Source organism: Lathyrus oleraceus, chromosome 7 (assembly GCF_024323335.1).
Source record: "Lathyrus oleraceus cultivar Zhongwan6 chromosome 7, CAAS_Psat_ZW6_1.0, whole genome shotgun sequence".
Taxonomy (NCBI): domain Eukaryota; kingdom Viridiplantae; phylum Streptophyta; class Magnoliopsida; order Fabales; family Fabaceae; genus Lathyrus; species Lathyrus oleraceus.
The window spans coordinates 414,531,147-414,541,536 of record NC_066585.1 but is presented as its reverse complement, the minus strand read 5'-3'; the positions used below and the strand labels follow the sequence as shown (position 1 = coordinate 414,541,536).

Sequence of the window (10,390 nt, the reverse complement as noted above, 5' to 3'; positions counted from 1 at the left end):
GTCGGTTCATCTGACGCATCCTCTTTTAAACGTGGTTATTTTGGATTATTTTTTTTTAAAAATTGTTATTTTGGATTTTTTTTAAAAAAATATTGATTATTTTAAAAAAAATCATATATTTAGATACATTTGAATGAAATGATTAAAGATCTCTTCTAATTTAATTAGATGTTTTGGGTGGAACCCAACATGTCACATATTTCTTCCCGCTTAATCATAAAATTTTGAATCCAAATCATGTAAATGTGTTAAATTTTACATTTAATAAGTTAGTTAGTTGTTATTTTAATTTTTTTTAGTTAGAAAGTGAACCATGATATTTTAACACTTTTCATACTACTTCCTCCGTTCGATTCTACTTTATACCCATCATTAACTCCTACTTGTTCCATAACTTTATGTTTCTTTCCTATTATATATATTTACGTCTCACTTTGCCATATCCTAAGAATTATCATTTCTTCGCAAACCCTTCTTAAGAGTTATCGTTACTGTTTCAGGTTAAAGAGTTTGATTCAAGATATAAACCAATCACACAAAAAGCTTTGGCCTAACTTACATATTCACTCTTTCTTCTTTCCCTTCATCATCTTCTTCATCCATGGAATCCTCAAATTGGGTTCTCAAACATGTATCCATTTTACTCTTTTTCTTCCTTACTCCTTCATTCTCCTCAACTTTAGACCTTGTGGTTACACACACTAAAGCCTTACATCAAAACTTCACTGCAGTGTCAGATTTTAGATTGATAAATAGAAGAATTTTGAAGGATGGTTCGATTGTAAATCCGTATGTTAAACTCATTATCAGCAATAATTCTAGCTTATCGGATGACCAATTCGTCACCGTTACGGTCACCGGAGTTTCGAAACCCAGAGATGGAGATTGGGTAGCTATGATCTCACCTTCAAATTCCAAGTAAGAATTAACTTTTCATAATATGAAAAAACATTGCTAATGTAAAATATTAATTTCAAATTATATGAGCTATGGAAGTGGATTTAATTTATAACTTTCATTGAATATATATGCAGTGTTAAAACTTGTCTTCTCAATGAATTTTATTATCTACAAACTGGTGATACTTCAAAACTTCCTCTGCTTTGTCATTACCCTGTCAAGGTAATATTATTACATGCTTTGAAATTTGATATTTTTGTTTTCTTTTTCTTTTCCCATTGCCTAATATTCGGCCTATAATGTTTTTAATTGTTAAACTATATTCTATCTTCTTTTGGTGAAAAATATCTTTCAAAATATTTAACACAAATTGAATAAAAAAATGAGACAACGAAGATAGTACATGAATATTGATGGTTGCTAGCATGTCTCATAAATGCCGTATAAGTAATGCTACTATATATTATGTTGTGTGTGGTGTAAAACTTGCTTGTGTTGCAAAATCTTAATTGGTCTGCAATCCATTTTCAACTACCTTATCTCCAAGGTTATCTCCCACCATAACCTACCAAGTTTATTCATATTTTTATGAAAATATAAGTGATGGACCACCTTCAATATAAAAAAATTATGCTGGCATTAGTGAGAACCTCAACGTTCAGAAAATTGAAGCAAGGGGAGGCATCATTTAGAGTTTGATGTTAACAACATTTATTAAGAACAAAAGTCATGTCAAAGATAAATTAATTCTTTCTCATAATAATTAAATTGACTTGCCAATCAATATATATCCTCTAGCTGGATGTTCATACACGCTTGCTTTTTCTTAGCAAACTAACCAGCTCGAGAAAGTTTGGTGTTGTCATAAAATTTAAACACACTATTTAAGTCCACATGTTAAAAAGAAAACGACAAAACGATATATCAAATATATAAATAATTTATACTTTTAAAATAAAATAGAGATTAATTAATATGTCTTTATAACGTCCATTTCGTCACTATCCTCCGTTTTTATTATTTTAAAAATAATAAAAATAAAAATAATTTTTTTCTAAATATTCAATATTTAATTAAAAAAATTGAATTTTTTTATATATTTTTATCTAATCGTTATATTTTGCATCATACTAACTTGCGGACTAAAAGCACATATTTCATGACACATATATTTAATTTTATTAATTTATTTTCATATGTAAACACCAAGAATGAGTTGTACGTAGCACATGTCCAAGGTAGGGGAGATGGACATCAAAGTCAAAAAGCGATGTAAAAACATGCGCTCCTTTAACGTACTTGTCAAAGTTTACGTTCACGCAATACTTTATCCATATTCAGATCAGTACAATGTTTCGTGGCGTTTCAATTTCAATAACCATTTTTTTTTGTGAAGCTGGAATAAGTTAAGGGTATATTCTTATTTATTTTCTTTTGTGATTGGGAGTTTCTACAAATCTAAATTATCTTGACAATATCCATTAAAAAAAATTCAATCTATTAAATTGGATGCTTTAAGTACATACTTATAATCTAATAAACTTAAAGCACACTCTATTATGGTAACACTTCATTTCAATTTATACCATATTACCTATATTTTTTCATGTGATACATTTCAAAAAGACAAAATTACATATCAAGACACATTTTTAAATTCTAATAAATACAAAAATATTTAAATCTAACAACGACTTTATATATATATATATATATATATATATATATATATATATATATATATATATATATATATATATATATATATATATATATATATATAATTTTTAGAACAATATTTGTATTTGTATTTCATGTATTATTCAATTATAAATAAGTAAAAAAAGAAATATTGATATATCTTTTCAGTATTTTTAAAATATTTATAGATTTTATTTTATTTAAAAAAATTAAAAGTTAAATTATTTTTTTATTATACTATTTACAAAAAATAATACTTCAATGAAAGGGTAATTATTGATTTTAACATTTAATTTTAAATTAAAATTTCAAAAATTTAAATACAATATACATATACTTTTATTATATGTTAATAATATATTCAGGATTCAATTTATTATAAATTTATTCTATTCTAAAAAATATTTTGAAAGAAGAGTTGAAAACTCATTTTAAATAAAATACTCTAACAACACAACAATCACTTCAATTAAATATATATAGTTTTAAAAAAATATTAATATAATTAAAATTTAATAAAAAAGTTAATGAAAGCTAATTTACAACAGTGTATCATGACTGCCTTAATCTAATTTATCTTTATTTTATAAACTTTTACAATGTTATAATATTTTTTATAAAAAACATATTTATATTAATTTATTTATTATAATTAAAGATTGAATGACCAATTTTAAATATTTAAGTTTTGTTCAAAAAAGTTAATTTATTAATAAATTTAAATTAAAAGATCATGTTATATAAAATAATTGAGTAACCATAAATATCCAACGCAATTAAAATTTATTATTATATTTACTCTAATATCAATAAATTATTAATATTATTTTTTAATATATTATTAAAATTTATTATTATTTCTTCTATTAATTTTTTAAATTTATCTTTGTTTACCAGTTATGAGATAATTTTTTTATAATTTTTTTTTAATACAATAATAATCATATTTACTTGAAAATAATAAAACTATTTAAAATAAAAAATTTAAATTTTAAACCGTAGCAACGAAATCAAACTCAATTTGTTACGTAAGAATTTCAAATAGATAATTCCGACGTGTCTGTTGCCGACGCGACGACTTCATCTCACTCAGATTCTTCCATTAATCGTGCGCCGCCGTCTTCTCGATCTTCGCCACCTCGTCTCAGATTTTGCTCCGCATTCCCGAGTCTAGTTTTCATCTATGTCGTGCATTTCTGAATTTGATTCCATTATGATTTCTAATTTATTTTTAGGTCAAACTCATTCGCAAGATTTCATGTTATTTGCCATGAAATTAATAATAAACAAGAAATTGAAAGAGTTTCCATATGCTTATCTTGTTGCCAATCATATGTAGATTTACGTTTTTCTTGAATAATAATATTGAGAACTAAAATGTAGGCACAATACTTGAAAAACGATCCCGATTACCTAAGCTGCAAAAACAAAGAATGCAAGAAAGAGCAGAATGGGAAATGCAGTGTCACAACTTGTAGCGGTTCGCTAAAGTTTCATGTTATCAACATTAGAACTGACATTGAGTTTGTGTTCTTCACTGGCGGGTTTCTCACTCCTTTCCTTGCGGGAAGGTCCGCACCTTTGGGTTTTGCTAATCCTAATATGCCACTTTATGGACATCTTTCAAGCATAGATTCAACTGCAACATCAGTAACCACCATAACCATAACTAGTACTATGCTTTAAAGCAGTCACTTTTATTCTTAACTGTGTCAAACTAACTGATGATTGGTGTTCTAGATGAGATTGACATGGGTTAGTGGAGACAAGGAACCTCAGCAAATTCAATACGGAGATGGAAAAACAGTTTCTTCAGCAGTTACTACTTTTTCACAAAATGATATGTGCAGTGAGTAATACCTTCAATTTTATATGAGATCATAAGTGTCTGTTTCATGTCTCAACACTGTTAATTCGTAAGGAATATTTGCAGAGTAACAATTATACTGGTTTTAAATTGACAGGTTCAGCACTGCCGAGTCCTGCTAAGGATTTTGGATGGCATGACCCAGGATACATTCACTCAGCAATTATGACAGGACTCAACCCATCATCTACCTACTCCTACAGATATGGAAGGTATGAAGCTTCCATGTTAGATGCTTTCATAACTAACTTATATAAAAAGTTGAGGAAGAGCTTATTTTCTAAAGTGATACTAATAACTATTTTATTCTATTGATGTTCTAGTAACTCGGTTGATTGGAGTGAACAAATCAAATTTTCAACTCCACCTTCTGGAGGAACAGATGAGCTCAAATTTGTTGCATTTGGTGATATGGGAAAGACCCCTCTTGATGCTTCCGAAGAACATTACATTCAGGTAAATTGATGGTTCAAATGAAATAACATTTAGACCTGAAATGCATATTGAGATAAGACATTAGGATTGGACAAGTGGTGAACTAAAGCACTTATTCGGACACAAACATTGGACATGACACACATATGTGCAAGAGTGAGGTCATTGTTCGACATAAACAAATGTCAGACACCGAAGACATCTTCAATCTGAATTATTTGTGCTATATATTGGTGAAATGTTTGACTATCTTGTTTTTCATCATTTAGCCTGGAGCTTTATCAGTTATCAAAGCTATAGCTAATGAAGTGGACTCCAACAATGTAAACTCTGTTTTTCATATTGGAGACATAAGCTATGCAACTGGTTTTCTAGCAGAATGGGATTTCTTTATGTACCTTATTAGTCCACTAGCTACAAGAGTTTCTTACATGACAGCAATTGGGAACCATGAGAGGTATTGTTTGCGTCCAAATTAATCATAAATCTGTCCTAAGATTTTAGGAATAATTGAATGGCCTAAGAATGTGTAATGACTTATGATATATCATTATTGAACTTGTTTATTTTTATATTCAGGGATTATGTAGATTCTGGTTCAGTTTATCAAACACCTGACTCTGGTGGTGAATGTGGAGTACCTTATGAGACATACTTTCCAATGCCAACTTCTGCAAAGGATAAGCCTTGGTACTCTATTGAACAAGCAAGTGTTCATTTCACAGTAATATCCACTGAACATGACTGGTCTATAAATTCTGAACAGGTTAACAAAATAAATAATTATATTTTATTTCTTATATTTCTAATTTAATTAAATGATTGAGATACATATATGTAATATTGGTATTGCAGTATGAATGGATGAAAAAGGATATGGCATCAGTTAATAGACAACATACTCCTTGGCTAATCTTCACGGGGTAAGTGATTAATGTACATTTTTAGATTTTGCGGTTTCTCAACCAAATGTTTTAAAAATCAAACATCACATCAAATCGACGTGACTCCTGAGTCATGGTTCAGCTGACTTAAACCACTCAAACCGAAATAAATCACGACCAAACTGCCAAAATGACCTAAATGGTAGTAAGTTGAAGATTTAAACGGTTGAACTATCATGTTTGGTTTTTAAAATACGGTTCTCAATTTCAAAACATCGATATATTGAACATAATTTTTTTATTTGCAGACACAGACCAATGTACACTTCCAACCAAGGATTTTCATCTAAAGATCAAAATTTCATTAAAGCTGTGGAGCCATTGCTATTAGAGAATAAGGCAAGAACATCAACCTCCTTATAATTTTGTTACTTACGGTGCCTTGTATATGAAGCTAACTTGTGTATTGTGAACATGAAACAGGTTGACTTGGCTCTTTTTGGCCATGTGCATAACTATGAAAGAACATGTTCTGTGTATCAGAATAAGTGCAAAGCCATGCCGATAAAAGATCAAAAGGGAGTAGACACTTATGATAACAAAAATTATAGTGCTCCTGTACATGCTGTCATTGGCATGGCTGGCTTCATCTTAGACAAATCCTCAAACAATGTAACTGTTTTTCCCTTCATAAAACTCGTCTATATACTCATTGATCTAAATTGCAGTTGTGGTTGAAGTTGCAATTACACTGCAAACTTTTATATTGCATAGCAATGTTGTTGCCGAGACATCTAAAACCTTAAACTTGCGGCTGCAATTTAGATCAAACCTTGTTCATGCTTACAATCCTCCACTCTTCCCATATTTTCTATGCTTATGATTCTTTTTAATAAGCAATGAAACTGTTTGTTCGGTTGCATTGGCAGGGCGAGAGCTGGAGTCTTAAAAGAATTTCAGAGTTTGGTTATTTAAGAGCACATGCTACTAAAAATGATTTAAACTTGGAGGTTAGTATTTATATACTTATATATTCCAACCTCAGTCACCATTTCATGAATTCTTGATTTTATCTTAAATACATATCATACATTATATACTTTATTGCAGTTTGTGACATCAGATACAAGAGAAGTTAAGGATAGTTTCCGCATTACAAAATAAAAGCTCACTCAAGAAAAAGAAACAAATAAAGTATAAGTAGAAATTGGTTTATAAATATCGAGCCAGACAGACCAATACCCACATATATAAAATATTGAAAGCCAAAGGAGATGTAGAGATACTTGAAGATGAACAGCATTTGAGTTGATTCTTTGTACTACATATATACATTGTTGTAGATTCTGTTACAAAGAATTTTACATATAGACAATAAGTTCTTGTTACTGCAACTTTTATTTCTAGTCCAAATCAGAATCAATATATATCTTATTTCTAAGTATACTGTTTCCTGTTCATTTGGTCTTTGAAGTTTTTAGTTTCACAAAACATGAGTCAGCCTTTTAAGAAAAGAAAGTACTTACGAGTAACTTTAGTGCTAGAAGTTTAATTGGTTACTTAAAATAAGCAGCTTTGCTTTTTTTTTTCTGCATTGGAATTAGATAATTGACATGCATAGATGGGTGCTTAAAATTAAGCAATAGTTCTTCCAAGTTCAAATGCACAAAATCATGCATAGATGGGTGCTTAAAATTAAGCAATGGTTCTTCCAAGTTCAAATGCACAAAATCGTAGATGCGTGATTCAGAGAACAATGACAACTGAAATAAATAAATTTTAAGTTAAATTAATCTATCAAACAATGAAAGCAAACCACAAGAAGAAGAAAATAAAAGACGATAATACACAATTATTTATTTATTTATTTAGTTAGGTTAAATTGATCTAATTTGGGAGAGAGAGCATCTCTCATATCCATTATAAGTAAAAAAAATTGTTACAAGATATTACAAGACGAGTTACAAAAAAATAGTCTTTAAAGTTCTCAAGACATCTCATATTTTTTATTCAAGTGTTTCTCAATCTCTCAAATTTTCAATATATGAATCATACAAATCTAAGATGTTTAAAAATGTTTCCCAATCTCCTTAGATAGCACTTAAAATCTTCCAATTTCTAAAACAATGAATCTTAAGAATTCCCCCTCTTGTCTCTCTAAGTTTTTGTTACTAATTAGTAGAATTTCACCACACTTAGTAGTTTCATACTAAAAGTGATTGAAAAACACATTTCATAGTTGTCAGGAGGGATGCAGTGCATTTTCTTAAAATATGATGTGTTTTTTAAGAAACTCATGATCACATTGCATTCTCCCAATACACACTTCATTTCTTCATTTCTAGAACCCATTGCTTTTTGCCAACGCAATGTGCTCACGCAAAGGCCTAAATTTTCCAATCAACACAATTTTCACATTCACTTAAAATTTGATGATAATATGTCAATTTATCCATCAACCACATTGTTGCTTTCTCGAACGGATTAATCATTAGTCAACGAACTTGATGAATTCCAAATAATACATGAACTTAGATCTAGGCACTTGCATCCACTTGCATCCAACCACTCTTTCTTGCTCAGGCTCACAAGTGTCGCTACCGGGATTTCATGATAACGAAACCGAGACTAAAGAGATGCCAAAGAGAGGCAAAATCAAAAGAGTCGCCACCAAATTTTATTTGTGTGCCTCTATCGGAGAGACGAGAAGAAATAGTCGATAAAACCCTCAAAAAGACAAGCGCACGAGAAATGCTAAAAGGGGATAAGGAATCGGTCTCACAACTGATCGCGCAGACTTAGTATGTCTATAGGATTCGTGATTGCAAGTGCACAGTCGTATCGCGTAGCTTTAAAGATTATCGAACCCAAATGACTAATAATCGAACATACCGTTATCTAATGTTACTATGTAAATCTAAGGCTGAGGATTTCTCTAGGAGTTGAGGGACGAAGACAAATAACTACTAACGAAAACAAAATTTTAATAAAAATATTTAATGGCGGGATATCGGTATGTAACACATCAAACTTCGGGGATTCGGTAAATAGTTGATGTATTCTTAAACGTCAAAATACTCTTCAGTAGAAATTATTTATTTAAAAGACTTTATCTCACACTCTCGTATTTATTGACTCTGACTATACTCTCAAATCAGAATGCTTCGCTCTCGCTGTCTCATTTGAATTAAAAACAATTTTTGGAAACAAATAAAGTCTAATTAATCCTAAAGCGCTCTCGTTGTATTTAGAATTAATGCCTAGTTTCAGCTATCCGGTTAAAACCTCAAACTCTCGTTTTTATTGACCGTAACCTTTGTTCGCTTTGTACTCTCGTACGAAAACGGTTTTTAAATTTGGAACAAGAAACTATAATCAGAAAATAGTTTTATAAAAGTCAACACCAATTATTTACGAATCCCTTCGTTTCGACGGTCTTTACATACCAATACCGATTGGTTTAACTGGACATGGATTCGAGAACAAACATGATACTATGATAATTAAACATAAGACAGGGCATAAGCAATTAAAATAACAATTAAAAGAGAACCTAGAATATAGACCGAAAAACTGGAATTAATGTTGGTTCTTGAATTCAAATAATGTCGGCACGCTTGACAAATCGGATACACCGTTACAATCAAATTCAGTTGCTAAAACTAAAGTCGTAATAGTCCCCGATGTAGAGAATCTATCACTTTACAAGTAAATATCTGCTTAAGATGCTAACAACAAAAATCTGGCTAAAAGTGCACACCCGACTTTGGAGACCGAAGCCCTAATATATACTCCCCACTCCTTCCTTGAAAGTAGCCTTGAAGATCTCTTAGTGGGAGCGGTTGATTGAACGAGTTAAACGGGACATGGAGAAAAACGTGGAGAAAAACAAGGAGGAATGAGTTTCCTGGCCGGTGCCACATGAGAGTGGCAAGTGCCACACTTAAGGTGGTGGGTGCCACACTTAAGGTGGCAAGTGCCACACTTAAGTGGTGGGTGTCACACTTAAGGTGGCGGACGCCACACTTACTTCTAGTGGTGGGCGCCACACCTTTCATTTGGTGGTGGGCGCCACACCTTTCATTTGGTGGTGGGCGCCACCTTGCTCTTGTGGTGGGCACCACCTTTAGCTATGTGGTGGTGGGCGCCACCATCTTTCATTTTCTTCATTTTCTTCCCTTTTTCTTTCATTTTTCTTTCCTTTTTGCTCTTTTTCTACTTTGCTTGCATAAACACTTCTTATTCGATAAATACCTGAATTAAACACAAAGTACGACATAATACTATAAAAAACAAGTAAAAAACAATGCAAGTCAAGTCAAATATACAATACATTTTCGCGTTATCAAACTCCCCTATACTTAAATATTTGCTTGTCCTCAAGCAAATGTTGCACACATGAATAAAATAGTTTTGTAAAATTTTGCAGCATATTGTGTCAAGACTCGTGAAAACACAGTTGCATTCAGATACTCATTCTAGCCTACAAACTCTACTTTGGTCAGAAATTGCATCAACAGGTACTAACTTCCACACTAAGGGTATCGTTGGAACACATAGTCACAATCGTGCAGTCATAAGTCTCCCTCCTATACAAACCCAT

The 10,390-nt window shown here is 31.0% G+C and overlaps 1 protein-coding gene across 1 annotated transcript; it reads left to right on the top strand.

The window, feature by feature from the left end:
- Nucleotides 1-429: 429 nt before the first annotated feature.
- On the top strand, nt 430-7,231 carry LOC127103046 (probable inactive purple acid phosphatase 1). Its single transcript, XM_051040341.1, has 13 exons — nt 430-918; nt 1,035-1,122; nt 3,985-4,251; nt 4,342-4,450; nt 4,566-4,680; nt 4,792-4,924; nt 5,173-5,360; nt 5,483-5,669; nt 5,759-5,826; nt 6,096-6,186; nt 6,271-6,459; nt 6,717-6,797; nt 6,898-7,231. Exons 1-13 carry the CDS (start codon nt 602-604, stop codon nt 6,949-6,951), a joined length of 1,887 nt encoding a protein of 628 aa, XP_050896298.1. The 5' UTR covers nt 430-601; the 3' UTR covers nt 6,952-7,231.
- The last annotated feature ends 3,159 nt before the right edge of the window (nt 7,232-10,390 follow it).